This window comes from Melozone crissalis, unplaced genomic scaffold, assembly GCF_028551555.1.
Source record: "Melozone crissalis strain CALT ecotype California unplaced genomic scaffold, PUWL_Pcris_2 ptg000018l_1, whole genome shotgun sequence".
Classification (NCBI taxonomy): Eukaryota; Metazoa; Chordata; class Aves; order Passeriformes; family Passerellidae; genus Melozone; species Melozone crissalis.
The window spans coordinates 41,742,687-41,762,807 of NW_026535796.1; the positions used below are offsets into that span (position 1 = coordinate 41,742,687).

Here is a 20,121-nt window from a genome sequence, read left to right on the forward strand (position 1 = left end):
GTAAAAGAAATAAGTAAAAGCAAATGCAGGGGCTAGAAGGAGAAGGCTTAGTGCTATGCTTGTGCTTGAGAAGTGTTTGAAAAGTGCTTTACAAGGGGTCTTACAGTTAGACCAGGTCTGGTACCACTGGCCAGCAGCAAGCAGCTGCTGTTGCAGAGGAAGGAAGTATTTGGACAGGAGCATTGGGGCCTGAGAGCTTCCCTCCCTGAGGGAGGATTCCCATCATTGCTAAGTCACTGGGGTCTCCTGTAGAATGAACTCAGAAGATGAGTCCTGAAGTTTTATATTTAAATGGTATGTGGATTTTGCTAGCACAAAAGAGGTTGAGCTAAATTGCTTCTAAGTATAGGGCTCTGTTGTGTTCTTCTATAGTTAGCACTGTTAATAAAGGAATAGTGCCTTCAAAACACTGAGCTTATTGGGACTCTGAAGAAAAGATACAGGATTTATTTTAATTTGTTTATTAGTACAAAAATGTGTACAGCTGAGCATTTAGCAATAATTCACTATAATTCTGGGGGTTTTAATATTTAAAGAAAATCTATGGTGCAGCTCATTTGGTAGAAATAGAAATCTTCTGCAGTTGGAAAATTACAGACTGTGTAGGTGTTGAAATGCCTCCTGCTTCACTTTCTTAATTGGCAGTAGGCCAGATACTAAGAATTTCTGGTTTAAAGGGGAATGCTTCCCTTTTCTTTATGTTTTGAAGGATAAGAGTAGTATTTTGTTTGCATTTTTTTGGCAGTTAGAACATGGGTTAGCAGGAAGAAACATGGGTTTCTTCCATGTTGATACAAAATGAATAAAATTTGAATTAAAAATCTTCTCCAAGTTACCTTGGCTTTTTGCATTACTACTGGATAACGCAAAGATATGCATGCCTTGCCAAAGGAAAAGGATGTGTTGATGTTTAGTTTTAATTTTGGCATCCAGACCCTCTTGCTTTCTGATTCTATTCTAGGAGTTGATCTACTTGAGTAATTTTTCTTTTCACCTCGTACCTTTTTTCATTGCTGCCTACCATTTTCTTCCCATCCTGTTTTTTTTTTTTGTTTGTTTCCTTTTCCAATTGTGGGATACCGTTGAGAGAGACAGAATGAGGAGAAAGGTACAAGATCTGTAATTTACCCAAGTTCTTTACATCCTTTTTAAATCATGTTTGCGTGCATATGACTACACATCTGACTGCTTTCCCTACAAAAAGGAAATAATGGTAGGTTTCTGGTAAAATGCTGTACCCTGTGTGTTATTTTCATGTATATCTTTTATTTACTCCCTTCTTATGGTTTATCCCTTGTATTGTCATAAGGCAAAAGATTCCATGAAACCACTGCCTTGATCATCTGGTTTGAAAAGACTTTCAGAAGTTTCACATTTTTATGCAAAGCTACACTAAAAATTAAAACATTCCATGTAGGAAATGGTATATAATAACTTGATAGGTTGTTTTTTTAAATGTGGCCTTCTACCACATATTATTTTAAAAAAAAGCCTCATTGCTTGCATGAAAAACCTGAGTAGTGTAGGTTTGTTCTTCTTGGTTTTGTTTTGTTTTCTAATGAAAGCCATGAGCTTGTAATCATCATAGTGAGTAATGTATTGTATGTTTATGTTTTTGTAAGTTCTGGTCAGGATATCCAAGGAACAAGTGTGGTGGCAAATCTTCCAGTCCTTATGCGACAGAATCCTGCAGAAACACTTCGTCGGGTTTTACCAAAAATCAGAGTAAGTTTTGTGTGTTGAGGTTCGAATGTATCTTTTTCTGCCAGTTTAATTATTTTAACAAAGAAAAAAAAATCCCACTTTAATTGCAAACTCAGTCTCTAGGAGGTGTATGTCCCGTAGGTCTTCTGCATTAATTCCCTGAACTTACGAAGTATTACAGGCATTATAGTTTTTTAAAAATTGTTAGGTTAGGGAAAAAAAAAAGCAGAATTAGTTCTATTTAAATGTTCTAAAAGATTTACCAGTGTTTTGACAGCTTTTTTGAGAATTCTTGTTGAGGACTATCCAGTCATAATGGTTGATTCTGATGTTCTGAAACCCCTTTCATCCAAGCATTAAGATCTTCATGGTGCTGTCCAGAAGAGTATAGTTTGCTTTTAGCTGTCTGTGCAATTTCACGTTCTGCCCTCCACATTTTTAGTAAATCACTGCTAGTTGTGATAAATGCATGCTGACCATGTAATGTTGTACAGTAATTTTATATAGAGATATGTTTTTATAAGGGATATTTGGGTTGTTTAACCTGGAGAAGGGAAGGCTCTGGGTACATCTTATTTTGACTTTTCAGTTCTTCAGAAGGTCTTATAAAAGGATGAGGACAAACTTTTTGGCAGTGCCTTTTGAGATATGACAAGGGGCAATGGGGTTAAATTAAAGAAGGATAGATTCAGACTAGATAAGGAATACGTTCTTTGACATGAGGATGGTAAAGCACTGGAACAGATTGCTCAGAGAAGTTATGGATGCCCCATCTCTGGAAATGTTCAAGGTCAAACTGGATGGGACTGAGCAGCCTGGTCTAGTGGAAGGTGTCCCTGCTCACTGCTAGGAGGGTGGACTAGCTGAATTCTAAAGGTCCCTTCCAACCCAACCTATTCTATGATTATGTGATTGTGAAGAAGATACCTGTCTCCATATTTCCACTCTGTCCCAGATATGTACCCAGAAGAAATGTAAAAGTTCATTTAAGGTGTGGTTTTAGGAGCAGCCTTGGCCAAATAAGAACAAACTAAATCACAAATGCAAATGCAAAACTTAATAATGCTAATAACCCCTAGGACCCCTGCAGAAGAAGAGGGTTGGAGAGGGCCTTATCAATGTATACAAATACCTGACAAAGCAAAGACAGAGAGAGGCTCTTTGCAATGGTACCCAGTGTCAGAACTGCAACTGTTGTTGCAATGTGCACAAACAGAAACACAGGAGCCTTCTTCTAAACATCAGGAATCACTTCTTCACTGTGAGGGTGACTGAGCAGTGGCACAAGTTGCTTAGAGATGTTGTTGTCTTCCTCCTTGGAGGTATTCAAAGGCAGTCTGGGCATGTCTCAGCTGTAACTGGCCCTGTCTGAGCAGGGGGATTGGACAAAATGCCCTCCAGAAGACCCTTCCAGCCTTCAAGCATTCTGTGAATATCAGATATCACCTGTCAAACTTCCTGTTATGTCCTGAAATGTCCTGTCCTGATCTCAGGAGACTTCTGGTTCCTAAAAGGAGCTGTTTCAACTTTTATCTGATTATTTAGATTCAGCAAGTGGTCAAGAAATAGCTCTTTTCAGGACTAAGGACTAGTACAGACTGACAGATGATTTAGAAAACATTAAAGTACTTCTGGTTGCATTCTGCACTGTGAGATGCAGGTCAATAGGCGTTTGCTGAAGTATGTATGAGTGTAAAAGCGCTTTGAGAAGAATGACGTGAAGTTACAAAGTAATTGGTAACCCTTCAACTTGCACCAAATATCTGCAGTTACAACCACCAATTAATCTGACATATGAAATGCAGTCTTTCTAAGCCAACCTACTGGCTTCAAGAAAAGTTGGTTTGGGTTTTTTATGTTTACCATACTGAATCCAGTTTTTTCCTCTGGTTTTCTACTTTGAGAGCAGAATTCTTCCTAAAATTAAGGAGGAATAAGAAACACTAGGGATTTTCTACTTTTATTTTTCAGGCTGTAGAGAAGTGCTGGCCTTGGCGTGTCTTCAGTAAAAAGTCTAGTATGGGAATACAGTTTTTGATTCTCGTTTTAAGTTTTTTTATTTAGGGATGAAGAAAATATTTGGAAGCATGATCATTTGCATAAATAGGAAAGTATTTGTACGGTGGAAGTTGGATCTCAGTGTGATATTTGATCAGGCTGTACTTAGTTACTTTGTAAAAGTGTCTTCATGTATAATATTGAAGACATTAAACTGAAAACAGTATAGGAAGAAAGAAGCAGTAGGAACTGAAGATAGAAATGTTTGAAATGAAGAAGAAACATTAATAATGAATGCAGTCAATCTTTGAGCAAATTATTGAGAAATGTAGTGTGGATTTCATCTTACAGTGTCATTTAAACCCAAACTGGATGTCTTCCCAGATTATAAATTAAATGAAACCTAAGTTAATGGGCTCCAGACAGAGGTAAAAACGTAAAATATAATGAGGTCAGTCTAAATCCAATAGTTCCTTTAAAGTTTAAGCTTTATAAACTGAAGTGTTGTGGAATGTATGTGAATTAAGTTCCTTTCTGTGCCATTGCTCTTATAAGGCCAGTCCTTCAATGGTGTTCTGTTATCTAATATTATTTATCTGTAGTAGAAGTAAAGTGATGTTGTAACCATGTGCACTGTACTTTTAATTTCAAAACAGTGTTTGACATCATTAATTTGACCTATTACTTTTTTCTTAACCTTCTTTTTTATTGGAGGAATAATCCTGACCATTAAATGGAAACTTTTATAGTCTGTAAAAGCATAATTGAACTCCACTGCACTCAGAGTCTTGCAAATGTAATCTGCCATTGCAGGGAAATAAAGTGATTTAAATTACTGCACTTGGTTCTACTTCTTTAGCTTGGGAGTAATCATTTGTGAAATCAAATTGGCACGTGAAAAATGAATTGTGTAGTAGTTTCAGAGGGCTGTTTCTTTGAAGGTATTGTTACCATATAATTGCATAAGGAAACCAGTGTACTTATTTAGCATACTTGCAGACACCCAAAGCAAAATTAATGTTTTTATTAGAGCTGAGGGTAAAGCAGATGAAGAAAGAAATAAATACAAGGAATGTTCAGTCTGAATACATTGCAAATTTGTATTTCATTTGTGAAAAATTGATAAAAATGGTTACTTGTAGAAATATAGAAATGGGTGTATGCAAATTGCTTATAGTTTTGTGAAATCTAGTTAAATTAAAATTGTGTCAAAGACACTATATGTTTAACATGTTTTAGATTTGAGATGAGTAAAATCAATACACCAATGAATGTGACATGCATAAGTAATTATTGAATAAAGTGTCAGTATTGTGGTTATGCTATTTAAACAAACATACAGTATATAATTTAGATGTTAATGTAGGAATGAGATTAGGAAGTTTTCTTTTAAAATTCTGCTGTTTAAATGAAGTTGCATCCTTGTATGTGTTCTTCTGCATAGAGTAGCCCACTCTGGATTTCTGCATGCACCTCCTCATGAACCTTGGAAGTCATTGAAATGCAGATTTAGGCAAAGCTTAGATGTTCTTAAAAGCATTTCTCTTTGTGCACAAAATGGCTCTTTTCAAATGATGTTAATAGTATTTTTCCTGCTTTCCATCTTTGAGCTCTGCAACCGAAAGTGATGGAGAGAGATTGCAGGTGTCTATCCAAATGACTAATAAGATTTTTCCAAATGCTGTGATTGCAGCAAACTATGATTATGCTTGTTGTTGTGTATATATCAAGCTTTATTCAGTGTTGTCTCATTAATTCCAAATTAATTCTCAGAGTTACTTATTTTCCTAATATATCAGCCATCTCTTGAAAGCTTTTTTTTCCTGTAGCTGATTTTATGGTTTAAGAAAAGGTGGGGTGATTTTTATCCTTCCTTATACTGTACATTAATTTTAAGGTCCATTCTCATTATATCCTTCAGCTTCTGTAATCTCCATTCTTTCTGTGTCTCTTAGTCTTTTAGTCTAAAATTTCTATCATGCCAATGCAATTACTAAAATGATTTGACTACGTCTCTGCTTGCAGCATTCTTTCAAGAGAATTCTGTTGTTGCAGGAGAAAATCTGTGTTTAAAGTAGAGATGAATTTTCCTTTTTCCAATTAATGGAATAAACTAGGCTTTCTAAATTTTAAGTTTTGAGGCCTGAGTTTAACTTGTAGATATTAGAATAGTTAAGAACATGTTAATGCCATTAAATTCCATTAAATACTTAATGTTTGTCTGAATAAGATAGACAGGGAGAGCTTTTTTAGTCTGGAGTGAAAATTTGTGGAGTATCCATGTGTAGAAAAATACATTATTTTTTAAATAAATAAATTTATATTAAGTAAATTTAGGTTACTCAGCTTGGGTTGTATGGAAATGGAAAGAGGAAACCCATGCTTTTCCAAATGCAGAACTGTATAGTTCTGAGTGTAAACATCAGTGCAGGCAGGTGTGTAAGCAGTCCAGAAATTTATATTTCAATGTCTCCCGAGGTCCATGAGGAGGCACATCCAGAGAATGTGTTCTCACACATGACTATCCAGAGTTATGTGGATCAGTGGAGGAGACTATTTGGGAACTTTGTTTGTTGGTAAGTAACCCTGTTTGTATTGCATACAAAGTAAATAGGTACAGAAAACTGAATTCATGGAATCACAGAATTATTTAGGTTGGAAAAGACCTTTAAGTTCATCAAGTCCAACTGTTAACCTGGCACTGCTCCATAATTTTCTGGTCTGCACTGCTGTGTTAGCATCTACAGTGTGTGGATAGTTCTCTTGGTTCTCTTGGCGATGGTTTTTTGAGCAAGTGTTAGGCCAGAATCCCAGAAAAGTATGGACATGAATTCTGATCCCAAAAATATTCAAAATACAAAACTGGTAGGTGTTCTTACTCTTTCTTGGCTGTGGCTGTAAGAGCAGTAGTGGAACAAGGACAGAGTCTGTGGAAAAAAGAAGGCGGCAGTTTCCATGGGTGTTGAATGCAAATACTTTGTTGGAAAGCAGCACAGTGCTGTTTCTGTTTTTCATTTGTGGGAGCAAGGACACAGAGAATCCTTTGAGAAAGAAACATCATTGTAAACTGGGACAGGTCTTGAGAGGTAATTTATTGTTCTCCTTGAAATAGCTAATAATTGTACCGTTGTATGTACAAATGGTTTGACATTTGTAGAATGAGAACTTGTTTTATACCAAGTCAAATAATAATTTCTCAGATGTCCTCTACAAACTATTTTCTCAGCAAAATTCATCTGACATGCAATATTTAGAGTCATAAAATCATTAAATCTGGAAAACCCCTAAGATTATCAAGTCCAGTTTTTTACCCAGGAGCATTATTTTCACCAGATCCCTGAGTTCCCTATCCAGGTGCCTTTTGAACATTTCCAGGAATGGTGGAAGTGGTTCTGTCACATCCCTGGCAGCCAGTTCCAGTGCCTGACCACCCTTTGAGTGAGGAAAGCCACTCTCCAGCCACTCTGTCCCCAGCCTGTAGCACTCAGGGGTTTGTGTGACCCAGGTGTGGGACGCAGAGATTGCCTTTGTTGAACCTCAGACCATTTGCCTTGATATTAATTAAGAGATTAAACAGGACTGGCCCCAGCACTGAGCCCTGGGCATCCCCACTTGTGGCTGGCTGCCAACTGGATGTAATTCCATTCACCAGCACTGAGGACGTGGCCATGCAGCATGCAGACAGTTTGTAACCCAGGGAAGAGTACAATCCATTAGCAACTATGCACTTAGCTGCAAAATGAATATATATTTTTTTAATCTGATCCAGGCTTATTTTTATTTTCAGTTAATTTTGGCTTATTTTTGATTTCTGGTGAGGGATCTGAGAAAACACTGTTCAGATCAAGCAGTTTAAAAAAGAAACAAAACCACATATATAAAATGCTAAGTAGGAAGGATGGGATTTAGACTCCTGCTGAATTTGGAGTAATTTGTAAAATGAGTGTAATGCTTTACTAGTAGAATAATGAACTTTTTATTTTCTCAGGAAATAGACCTGCTTAGAAAAGTAAACAAATAGAATGTTCACTTAGTTGACAGATATTTACAGTTACTAATACTTACAATGAATGCTGTGTCAAAGATTGCATCCTGCAAGGTCTGTGCATAAATCTGATATTTAAAATTTAAATTACCTTTTTTTAAATTAAAAAAAATTAGTGATATTTCATTTCACTTCAACATATTAACTTTGTTTAACTTCTGAGTGGATGATTTTAAAGACAGCCTAATTCATGACATTCTTGTGTGTCAGAGCTCAGAAATACAAATGTTTAGTTAGCTAGATAAATATTCTAGTGTATCTTGCTTTATTCTTAAGACTATATATATGTACTTTTTATTTGCATTCCATGTTAGTCAAGGGGTGAAATTTAAATTGCCTTCTGCTATTTTAGTATCTCCTACTGAATGAATGAATGAAATACTTATTTTTAATTCATGTGCATAAACAAGAGGAGTGCAGTTGTTGGCTGGTCTGTTTCTATTCTCATTTTGTAAAGTAGAAGAATCCACACATTGCATTGATGAAACTTAAAGTCACAAAGAATATTATAAGTAACTTTTTTTTTCTTAGAAGATTCATGATATATCATAAGATTTAATCTCTGCAATAAATTGCTGTTAAGAGAAAATAATTTTACAGCAAATTTTGTAGTTTATCCTGGTTGTTGCATATTAATTCTAAAAGTGAATGTAAAAATTTGGATGTTCTTTCAGTACATTTCTGCCTCACTCTCTAAATTGTTATAATTTGTAATTATACAGGAGGTTCTGCATGTTGCAGGAGTGGAAATGCAGTTAACAGCTGCTGTTTCTTTTTTGACTGTTCTGCAAGAGGAGTCGGTGTCCATTCATACGTACTCCCACTCCTTCCTACACATCATTCTCCAGAACCTGGAGCACAGAGATGCAGGTCAGGGCTGCACAGCCACTCTGATGGCTCATGACCTCTACATGTTCTGTTTCCTTAGTGACCCTGCAGTACTGTGTCAACAGTGAGTGCAGTCACTGTGACTTTGTATCTAGACTTGCATGAATAGAAAGATTTTTGCATGATGACCACTTTCATACTGATATTTGAATGTAATTCTGATTGAAGCAGAAAAACCCCTCTCACTTTGTCTGAAGGATTAAATCCCAACCTTGTTTCTGAGTCTGAGCTTCTCCTGAAGTACCAACATTTTGCGACCGAGAAAATGGGGGGAGGATGGTTGACATTTCTTCTGTGTTGATTATTTTTCCTTAATTTATTTGACACTAATTTTAGAATACAAAGGAAAGAAAAGGACTGTTGTGCACTAGAAAGTTTCAGTGGGTGTAAGAAAAGAATGAAATGAGGGAAATTAGCTTTAAAAAGCAATTTGAGTAGTTATTAATTTTATATAGGAATTGGAAAGGGAAAAGAAATGGGGTCAGACCTTGCTTCTTACCTGTCGTACTTTGTACTCTGAAGCCTTGAATGTTGATATGGTGGCTTTTAGATTGATAGCTCCTTGAAGATGTGTGTAAAAAGTTACAGCAAATTTTGTAAAACTGGTACATGTTTTTGTTTAGTTGTTGTATGTACAACATAAGACATCACATATAATTCATATCTTTTAAACAGGTGTCAGCAATGCATGGTTAGAAACTCTTCTTGCTGTAATAGAAGCTTTACCAAAAGAAACTGTCAGACATGAGGTAATACTGATTTCTCATGATCACAAAAAATACTAAAATTGTAAGATTGTATTTCCCTGCAAGTTTTATTCAGCTCAGTCAGATTTGTGGCAGTTCCATACCTGTGAAAATGGTAGTGGTTGTGGAACACTCTGTAAGAGTATGCAAAAATGGGCAAAAAGGCAAGACAGGAAGGTCACCTTTAAAAAAGTAGTGTTCTTCAGCAAATAAAGTTTACTTTACACTTATTTACACTCCACTGTAACATTTCCACTGCACTTTGTATTCTCAGTAGCACATTTTCCTGCACCCTGTTTTGGTTTGCAGGGTAGTATCTCACTCTATGTCTTCATGAAGAAACTACATTTTCTTTACTATTGGACTAAAATTCCAATATCTGCTAAATGGAACTGAATGCTAGAGGTCCATTGCTTAGTGTATTCCAGTAGCTCTTGGTGTACCAAAACTCTAATGCACTGCAAACACTCTTTATTTTTCACTGTGTAGCTCAAGAAAGAAAGAAGAAAATCTGTCACTAAGTTATAATGCCAGTCCCCTTTAGTCAGCTAATTTATTCACTTTTAAGTGTTCATATTTTGTTAAGTTCAAAAACTTTGCAACAGACATATTGACTGTGTTTATAATTTAAAACAATATGGAGATTTAAATAAACAATTGTTTGTGTAGTATAAAAATCCTCATTAAAATAAGAGTAAAATTCAGAACTGTTTAAAAATTCAACTTATAAAGGGTAAAAAATAAGGTTGGAACAAACACAGAGAAATTATTCTAGTCACCTTCAAAATCTAATTGCAATGTAATTTAAAAGCTGTAATTAAAACAAAATTGACTATTGATATGCATAGGTGCCATTATTGTTTGTACTGATTAATTCAGTGAAAAGGTTACTGACATTTGGGATATGTTTTTATAGATTTTTTTTTAAGAAGAGGAATAATTTATTTGATGCTCACAATTTTTTTCACTCATATTTCTTCTTTTTTTTCTGTGTAGATTCTGAATCCACTTGTTTCCAAAGCACAACTTTCTCAAACACTTCAGTCCCGCTTAGTTACTTGTAAAATCATGGGAAAAGTAGCTAACAAATTTGAAGCTCATATGTAAGTAGATTGTCAATATATTTTCATTCCAAAGTGTAAACCAGTATTTCTCTGTTAGTGGACACAAATTACTACGAGAAAAGTAGACTTCATTGCAAAAATGAAATACTTTTTTTCACAGATCCTTTTCATTATTTAACTAGCATGTTTAGACTTGCTGATGTTCATCATTTTATAACTTGAGTTTGTATGTTCTTTCACAGATTTGAATGGATACCATTTTCAGGCCATTCTTTCATATTGTTTTTCTTACTAGAAAATAAGTCACACAGGGGATTTCTCTGCAAACTTACAGGCACAAGACACAACTTCATCTCCTTTGAGTTTCTTGTCATAGGAAGAGTAATTCCGTTCCTAACTTTTTATTATGTAACCAAATCTAGCACGTAGATCTGGTTTTTTTTTCCTATCCCTAACTAAAATGTAGATATATGAGGAACTACTGCTATTCCCTGATATTTTCCAGATCTTAGATTCAGTGTCTGTGAGCCTGGATGGAATAGAGTGCAATGATGGAAGCAAATCTGCCCAAAGCAGTTGGTGTGCTACATTCCTTGGTCAGCTTACCCAGGCCTGTGATAGCAGGACCACTTCCCCAAATGTGTTTGGTATCTGGGCAATCCAGCACAACATGACTTTGAATTACAACAGAAATCCACTGTAGGCCACCAAATGCCCAGAAACTGTCTAGTTGAGGAAGCCCACTCTAACAATGATTTTGATCTGCCCCAAAATGTAAGAATTCAGCATAACAGAAAAGAAGAAGAGGACAATATGACAAGACATTTAGGAATAAATTTCTTTAGATTATGTTGGGTTTTTTTCTTCAATAAAAAAGGGCTAGAAGCACCCAAAAGGAAACTATCTAAATCTTCATTTGCTGTTTGTGTGTATATATATATATATATATATATATATATATATGTATGTATATGCTTGTTGAACATGCAAAATTCAATGAAAATGGTAGAGTAGTATTTTTTGAGAATGTTCCCAAATCTGTATGCTTTATATTCCAAATCTTTAGGACTCTGTCAGAATAGCAGTTGCATTTATTTATTTGATGTTACAGTCTTATGGAAATAAGTGACTTTATGGATTACTTGGAATCTTCTGTGAACTATAGTAGTGTTAATTGGTAGCCATAACAATCACATCTTCTGTGGTGTTTCTTCAACATGATTCCTTGCTCTTCAGAAGCAGGAATCCCCACATTTCAGTAAACAGGTCTTAGCACTTTTTCTGCACAGCCACTACATTTTAGGAAGATAACTCAGAATTTTCTGGGATATCTTGTTCTTCTGGTAGAGAGCTCTTGAGTGCAGTTCAGAGCTGGGTCCTCAGGTTTAGAATGTGGCAGACTGAGTAAAATTCAGGTCTCATTCTCATTCCCTTTTCAGAAGGGCTCTTGGTACAGGCCCAGAAGACATACCCATCCTCAGGAGTAGGCAATATATAAGCATATCTTCACTTTCTTCTGCAGAATGGCACAGTTTTTCTTCATAAAATTTATGCTATAATTAAAAACTTCGTATTTGATGTTATTCCTAGTTTGCTTTAATATCCTGTCCTTGTCATGGAACATTAGTTTTTCTTCCCTCCAGAGTTCCAAGTTAAAAAGTACTTTTTCTTTTTATGTAGTCCCTAATTTAGTGTATTCTAAAATTCCAAGCTTCCAAAACTGTACAATTTTTGAAACTTGAGGCTAAATTTTTTCTGTAGGAAGTAAATTAATTTCCACTGAAATTAATAGAGGTTGTGCAAGCTGGCTTGAAAATTTGCTTGTCAGTGTCTACATATTATTTATCTTGAGTTTTGCAATAACATAAGGATTTTTATCGGGATATTTTATGAATAATTATGACAGAACCTTGAACAGTGAAAGGAAACACAATGGCTGATTCTGCCTAGTTTTAATATGTTTTTACTGAAATAAGAATCAAAATTTTTATTTTGTATCTGCCGTTGATTTAGATTGATACTTGGTCTACTTGCCTGAAGGCATTGAAATATTCAAGCTTTTAATCTTAAATTCTATTTCTCCTTTCTTCCTAATTATGTCTTGGGTGTATCACTGCAAATCAAAGATGAGGTATTACAGACATTTAATTGGGATTTGCATTTCCATTTATATAATCTTTTTATTGTTTCAGTGGCTGTTCAGAAATTGTACTGAAGATTAGAAATTATTAAATGAGGACAGCATCCTACTAAAGTAGCCTACCTACTATTTTTGTAGAGAAATTATTTCTTTTATAAGAAATAATAGGTGAATATGAGCAAATTATAATGACAGTAAATATTTTTTTTCCTCTTCCTTTATAACACATATTTGCATCCAATGTACAATATTCTTTTCTAATGGCTGATTATCAGAAAAATCCTTTACTGTGTGTGATAAATTAGTAATACATGGGTTAAACAGATAATATGTGAGTAAAGCTCAGTATTACTAAATAGATTTTATATATTCTTTTTCTATATACTAATAGAAAATGTTCACATTTTTAGTGTTAAAAGAGAGGTGCTTCCATTGGTAAAATCACTGTGCCAGGATGTGGAATATGAAGTTAGAGCTTGCATGTGTCGGCAACTGGAACATGTAGCTCGAGGAATAGGGTGAGTGCAATTTGCCTGACTGATCTAAAATGCAAAATGTCAGCCTAAAAACTCCTTTTAAAATTGCTGAATTCATGCATACTCAGTTATGAATTTGGAATGTGCAGATGTGTTCTAAATGAACACATCTAATTTGGTGTCTTTAAAATGAACTTAATTTCACTTATTCTAAATTTCACTTTTTTTGGGAGTTGAAAGTTTAAAAAAATAATAGGTATTATGCAGTGGCAAATGACAGCTTTACTGGTAATTTACCCCACCTTAGAACAGTGGTTTTCATAGGGCTAAATACTTTGTTATCAATTACTGATCTTTCCTGTGTATTTTTCCTTTGATTCTTTCCTCACCAGCTTTTATTTTTAGCATTAATGTATTCACATAGACTGTTCTATGTCTTTTTGCTTAATTCCTTCTCAGTGCTTTAGATGATTTAATCTCATGAGATTGGACATTGAGGCCTTTCAGTATGGAAGCTATTCCAGTGTATCATGTTGAGGATACATAGGTAGTAGGTAAATAAAAAAATAACTAAACAGACACGAGCAAATTTTCAGGTAAATATTGAAGGTATAATGTGACAGCAGGCCAAATACTTATTTTTACTAGTTAGTGTTATTGCCACTTAAATGATCTGTTATTTACTCATAATTTTATTTGAATATTTAATAATTTTCTTGGAAGAACACTGTTAACACCTCTTGATTTGCTCGTAGGTATAATGAACTCTGTAAGATGCAAATCACTATGATGCTGATTATAAACATTTGAAAGTGTTATTGTTTATATTGACTTACAAAAGGGGCAGCTGTTACTGCTTTAGTCTGATTGGAAGGGATATTTTTGAGCATTATTAGTTCAGCATCCTGGAGTTAACTATCAGCAGTATGTTAGTAGGTCAGTATGTACCAAGGCAAAAAAGGACAAGCAGAACTCTTTTATTGCTACTTTAAAACAAGGCCAAAAGTCAGTGTTTGGACTGGTTGGGAAATGGCATTTTTTCTGAGCAGGAGGCTCATCTTTGATTTGTAAAATTTCCAGACACTTCAATCCAACATGGCTCATATTTATTAAATTTTGACTTTAGACCATCATAATGAGCACATTTGATCATAAGAATTTTCTTAGTGATACAGTGAAATAGCTGGAGTCCTTTGATTTCTTTTTTATTGGTCTACATTTTCTCTAATTTATTTTGAGCTAATTTGAATGCTTTTTTAATGATGAAGTTCTGCATTTAAAGTTTGCATGTTTCCTTGGTTGACAAAGAAGAAAAGTCCTGAGATTGTCAGGAGGTTTTTTATTTAACTTTAATTTCCTTAGAACTTGGTCTGTTTTTTCTTCTTACCTACCCAAAAAATATCTAAAGGAGTATTTCAAGGCAGAATTCTGTTTTGCAGTGGCAGTATTGTTTCATTGTAAGTTTCCTTTTGACTGCTTGCTTCACGTTGCAGGACAGAACTAACAAAAACTGTGGTGCTTCCTGAGTTGGTGGAGCTGGCAAGAGATGAGGGCAGCAGTGTACGCCTGGCAGCTTTTGAGACCTTGGTGAACCTGCTTGATATGTTTGATGCAGGTAAGAACCTAATTTAGTTTCCTAGCCCAATTCTTAGTGCTCTAGTGCATCTTATAATTGTATTTAAATGCTTTTTGTTCCAATTGCATTATTCAGACATTTCTGATTTTATTTTGTTCATTGCTTTGTCCTTTGTATTTCCTTATATTTCATGTCTTGCAGTGCTTTATATGCAGAAAGCTTTAAGGGAGGTGAGCTAGTTTCCATGAAATCAATTATCATATTTCAAGTTTCTAATATAATACACTTAAATAGAATGAGTAAAATTACTGCATAAATTATGGGAATATTGTGTTGCTAGTATTTAATTAATTAATGTAGTGCTATCAGTACACCAAATACAAGGTGTTAGCTCAACAAAAATGTACTGTACAGCAACTTGGTGATGAATTACTACAATATATGTATTTAAGCCATATAGAGGTGTGGATAAAGAAAAGAAAAATACAGTATAGCTTTGGAGAGAATACTGTAGATGGATTTTTTAGCAGTGAGTGTTATATCAGTAAGTATGATAGTAGGTTAATTTTCTAGTTCTTGAGCCTCTGTATTGGTGCTATCAAGTTTGTGCTTCTCTTTGCACCTCTCACTCTTCCCTCCTCCTCCCCCACCCCCTGCTGTAACTACTGCTTTGAGATACTGTAAGAAGCTTAGAGAAAGCAATCAAGGTTATTTACAGGTTTTTAAGGATTGGTTCTAGAAGTTGGGTTTGCGTGGGTTTTGCTTTCATGGCTGAACTAGAAAATGAACACTTCTGAAGGCAGATGACCCAGTATTACATCCTAGAGTGTCTCTCCCACAATATAAAAATATTTCTTCAGGCCAATCTATTGTTCAGTCACAATTATTTGCTGAATTTTGCAGTTGATCTACCATTAAAAAATCATTATCCCTTTAAAACTCAAACATTTTAATACAATGATTTTATTTAAAATAAGTCCAAAGACATAAATTTCTTCAAACATTTGTTCATTTATTTCATAAGGACACAGAGTGTTTGGAATTGGCTTTCATTTCTAAATTATATAATTTATTTCCTGTGTCCTTAATTATTTTGTTTCTCTGTGAATTTATTGTATACCAAAAGATTTTGAAACACTTCTGAGTAGGTTAAAAAAATTAACATACAGATTATCCTGATTTTTCTATTTACTGTCACAGTCATGTTCAGTCTTGATCTCCCTGTATTCCTACTATTGTAGGAAATCTTGTTGTAGGAGTACTGCAGTTTTCTTTCTCTCTGTATATTCTTGGTGAATGGAGAAGGTAGTCACTGTTTATTTATTCTCTGCCTCATCCTTTACTGGGGATGCCTTTTCACTAACAACAAACAAAAAATGAACATAACAGGAAAGGTACTAAATTTAGGATCATTCTCTCTACCTCTGGTTTTGTACCTTCAGTGAGTGCCTGCCAGAAGTAATCTTGAGAATGTTAGAAGAAATTTTTATTCATTTATTACAGTAGTTCAGTGTCTGTGCTCTTTTTAAAATGTTGACAAATGGCTATCTCTACAAATTTCTTTTGTTTTTCAGATGATCGGAGTCAAACTGTTCTCCCATTGGTGAAATCATTCTGTGAAAAATCCTTCAAAACAGATGAATCTATCCTGGTTTCCTTATCTTTCCATTTAGGGAAACTCTGTAATGGATTATATGGTATGATTTAATTTCTTTTTAAAAATCTTAAGCATGAGGGAAGATTGGAGAATTTGAACCCCTTGGAATGAGGGGGGGGAAATGAAATGGTAGTTAGTTAGATTTTGGAAATTTCCTCTTAGGGTGATCATCTGCATATTGTTTATTTTTGTTTTTGTTTTGTTTAGACATGGTCAAAGATGGAAACATGGTGTTTCATCTTTATTGGTTTGACTGATTTTTTGGGGTATTCTCGAGCTTGTCATTTGGATTATAGAATTTTTGAAACTAAAAACCTCTGAAAACATTATGATGTTAACTTTGTTCTTTTCCGTGCTTGATCTCCTTTTTAAGGCACAGTGCAGAGTGTGCCCCATGAAGAATTTCAGGGGAAAAAGGACATGCCATGTGAATTTCCCAGCTGCAGCTGAGGCCATTTAAATCTGTGCCCATTACTTTTATACCCAAAATCTGTGTTTGAATTTTCACTTGAGCACAGCACAACTTGCCTTGATAATTCTGCCCACCATGTATTACCTGTGGAGGAAGAGCACAGAATCATGGCTTTGCATTATAATTTCCCCCTAGACTCTTAAAACCTTTGATCTTTCCTACAGCTCTTTAAAATAAACCTTAATGATTATGTTAGAGATGATCAAAGTGACCATTACTTCACTGCAGATTACTTGAAATGGCTGTTCCACAGTGTCAAAATGTTATTTTCAGAGACAGAGAGCTAGGACAGTCCATCCTGTGTTTATCATGTTTTTCCAGTCTTCTTTTCTCTAGGTTGAATGACTAACTCATGATCTTTCTTCACGTCTGAACTCCATCTGACAAGTTCATATTTTTCTCAAAGTGTTACGCCTTAGAGCAGTTGAATGAAGTGAAAGGATTGCTTCACACATCTTGCCAAATATATAGCTGTTCACATTTTTCAGTATGAAAAATTGCCTTTTCAAAAAAATCTAGCAGCTAGTCCTCTTTCCTGGCCTTGTGCAGGTGATGCAGATCAGGCTAAGTGTGGTACCTTACTGCTATTCTAATGGAATAATAGTATAAAGTTTTAAGACCATATGTCCAGTTACTGAAGATCATTTTAAACTCTGTCTTTCTGAAGAATAAGCAGTCTCTGTCCTTGGTTGATGCTTTTAGAATGCTGAATAAGCAAAATCTCTTGTCTAGCATCCAGAATGAAAATACCAAATAGTACCACAACTAGGATAGAACTTACTTTATACCATTGCCTATCTTGTCATTAGTGTATGGGTAGTTTTCTCCAAGTTGTTTTTCCAAGCAGTTTTGGAGCACTTTTATAGTTTTTAATCTATCATTCCTGTTCCCTTGTTGTGAAAGTCACGACCCTTATTGCCTCTTTTGTTTCACAGGTCATGTTATCCCATACTAGAAGGAAATTGAATCAGTTTGACAAGTTTTCCTTTTGTCATGTTGGCTATTGCTATTTTTTGGGGGGGATATATGTGTGTGTATGTTGGTATTTAGTAGTAGATTTTTATTTGTTTCAATTCTTTCAAACATGTGAAAGTAACCTGATTTACATAATTATATGGCTTGTCCATTCTCTCTCCAGCTATTAAATATAAGTACCACTTTAGCCCTTTTCTATTCTGTTATTTAAGATTTCAACAGCTAGTACTTTGAGTACTGGAATGAAGAACATCTGACTGCACATTTTGAAAACCTCTTGTTTAAGATCCACTGACCTGTTGTTTCTTTACTTAAAGCTTGAATTTTTGTCAGAGTTATTAATTGTACTCAGCCTTATGATATTAGTGGAATTTGAAAAGAAAAATTCTTAAGAATTTCAACGTCCGTGATACCAATCAATGATAGGTCATCCTTGTCCTCTGGAATAGAAAATTGAAGCTTTTCTTGATTATTCTGTTATTACTAATGTACTTGTAGTTTTTAAATTCTTCTTGCTAATTACATTCCAGTTTGTCCTGAGTACTTGTGTGTAGTGACTATACTCTGCTAGATTCAAGGGGGGTAGGAGGAAGAGGAATGATAAAATCAAGATATTTGATAGATTTTAAAGTGAAATTTGTTTGGGTACATTATTAATAGCATTTGTAATGAGGAAAGTTTGTTGTTTTGTTTGGTTTTTTTTTTCTTTTTTTGAGGCATTTTTACTCCTGAACAGCACTTGCGGTTTTTGGAATTTTATAAGAAGCTTTCCACACTGGGTTTACAGCACGAAAATGGCCATAATGATAATCAACTACATCTGCAAACTCTGGAACAGGAAAAGAAGTATATTTCAGTGAGGAAGAACTGTGCTTACAATTTCCCAGTAAGTAATATTAATTTAAGGTTTAATATTAATTTGTGTTGTGCATATAGTTCACTAAATAGGACTTTACAAGTGATAGAGGAGGTTTTCCCAAGTTGTTCATTATTAGCTAGATTTCAGCTCTTTCCTGCAAACTTTCAGTTAGTGAGCTTGTGCAAAACGGTTAGCAGGAAATAGTACTATTTGCAGAGCCTCAGAAAACTATTGGCAAATTTGGACTGAGGAAATGGTGTTCTGAGAGTTTACTCGTCTTATTCTTTCCTGCACATTTTTTCCAAATGCTTAGCACAAAGGATTTGGGAAAAGGTCTGTGAAACGGAGTCCCCAGTTTCAAACCACTTGAATCTGCACTTCCACATTCATTGTGTGTCACATCATTCTAGGGAGTTGGAGATTGAAACTGAATGCTTAGGTTGATGTTTTAGTCATGTTCCTGCCTGAGTACAGAAAGCCTTTTCAATTTTATGTGAGGTCTTTAAATACACCAGTCATATTTCTGTAAATCTACTTTTTATTTTGACATTCTGTATTTGTATTCAATGAAAACATGTTTGCACTAAGAGCCAATAGACAGCTATTTTTTCTTCTGCCTTTTGAAGGCAAACACAAAGGCAAAAATGTAGGTAGACATCTGTGGCTTTATTTGAGCAAAACGAAGGTATGTTCAAACACAATCATATTGAAATTCAGATTCTTGCTTTGCTGCTTGCTAAAATGTTCTTTGTTTTTGATGTATCCATTTGCAGTTTTTGCTAGAGTACAGAAACATTAGCAATATTTATAAATCTGCAGTTTTATATCTCATGATTTTAGTCTTTATCTTCAAAAAACAGCCTGCAGCATGTCTGGAAGAAAAGTAAATTCAGTTTAGCTCTCAACTCTGGATTTTGTCTGGTGTTTTAAAAAGGCCAACAAAACCTCCACACTTCCTCTGTATAATAACAACATGCTGCCTCTCAAGTTCATCTGAAAGTCTCTGCTAGTTTCATGCTTAACTGCATAGTTTAAAAAGGACTTTATCCTTCCACAGGCCATGATTGTTTTTGTGGATCCAAAGAACTTCCATTTAGAACTTTATTCTATATTCTTCTGCCTTTGTCATGACCCTGAAGTTCCTGTCAGATATACCATGGCCATTAGTTTCTTTGAAGTAAGTCTACAATGGTTCTTTGTTACTGCTCACATGGTTTTATTTTATTTTGTTATTGTCTTTAAGCTTACATTCAACCAAAATAAAAAGAGATGAGAAAATGTATTGAAATTATTTAGTTTTTCAAGGGTGTTCGGTTCCTTCTAACCTCTTTAATAGCCTATATACACAAACATTATTTTATTTAAGTTGTGTGACATTTGTCTACAAGAGATTACTGCTAGGTCAGATTGTAAGGAGCAATGAAAAAAATGTACAAATGCATAGGTATTATTAACTATATGGAGTGAATTCCAGAAATTAAAGTGTGTTTCATAACACTCTTGTGTTTCAGTTTTGGAGCT

At 34.8% G+C, this 20,121-nt stretch overlaps 1 protein-coding gene across 6 annotated transcripts in view; it reads left to right on the plus strand.

The window, feature by feature from the left end:
- The window catches only part of PPP4R4 (protein phosphatase 4 regulatory subunit 4), a 57,889-nt gene that overhangs the window by 20,549 nt on the left and 17,219 nt on the right, over positions 1-20,121 (plus strand). For 3 of the 6 annotated variants that reach the window (XM_054275304.1, XM_054275305.1, XM_054275306.1), the window contains exons 3-11: positions 1,623-1,725; positions 8,470-8,617; positions 9,311-9,384; positions 10,378-10,484; positions 12,996-13,103; positions 14,555-14,676; positions 16,212-16,334; positions 18,458-18,627; positions 19,658-19,777. In XM_054275304.1, coding sequence (XP_054131279.1) covers positions 1,623-1,725; positions 8,470-8,617; positions 9,311-9,384; positions 10,378-10,484; positions 12,996-13,103; positions 14,555-14,676; positions 16,212-16,334; positions 18,458-18,627; positions 19,658-19,777 — 1,075 coding nt within the window. Of the gene's footprint in view, positions 1-868; positions 1,214-1,622; positions 1,726-6,180; positions 6,279-8,469; positions 8,618-9,310; positions 9,385-10,377; positions 10,485-12,995; positions 13,104-14,554; positions 14,677-16,211; positions 16,335-18,457; positions 18,628-19,657; positions 19,778-20,121 lie in introns of those variants that run through there. The other 3 variants (XM_054275307.1, XM_054275308.1, XM_054275309.1) reach the window with 3 other exon arrangements.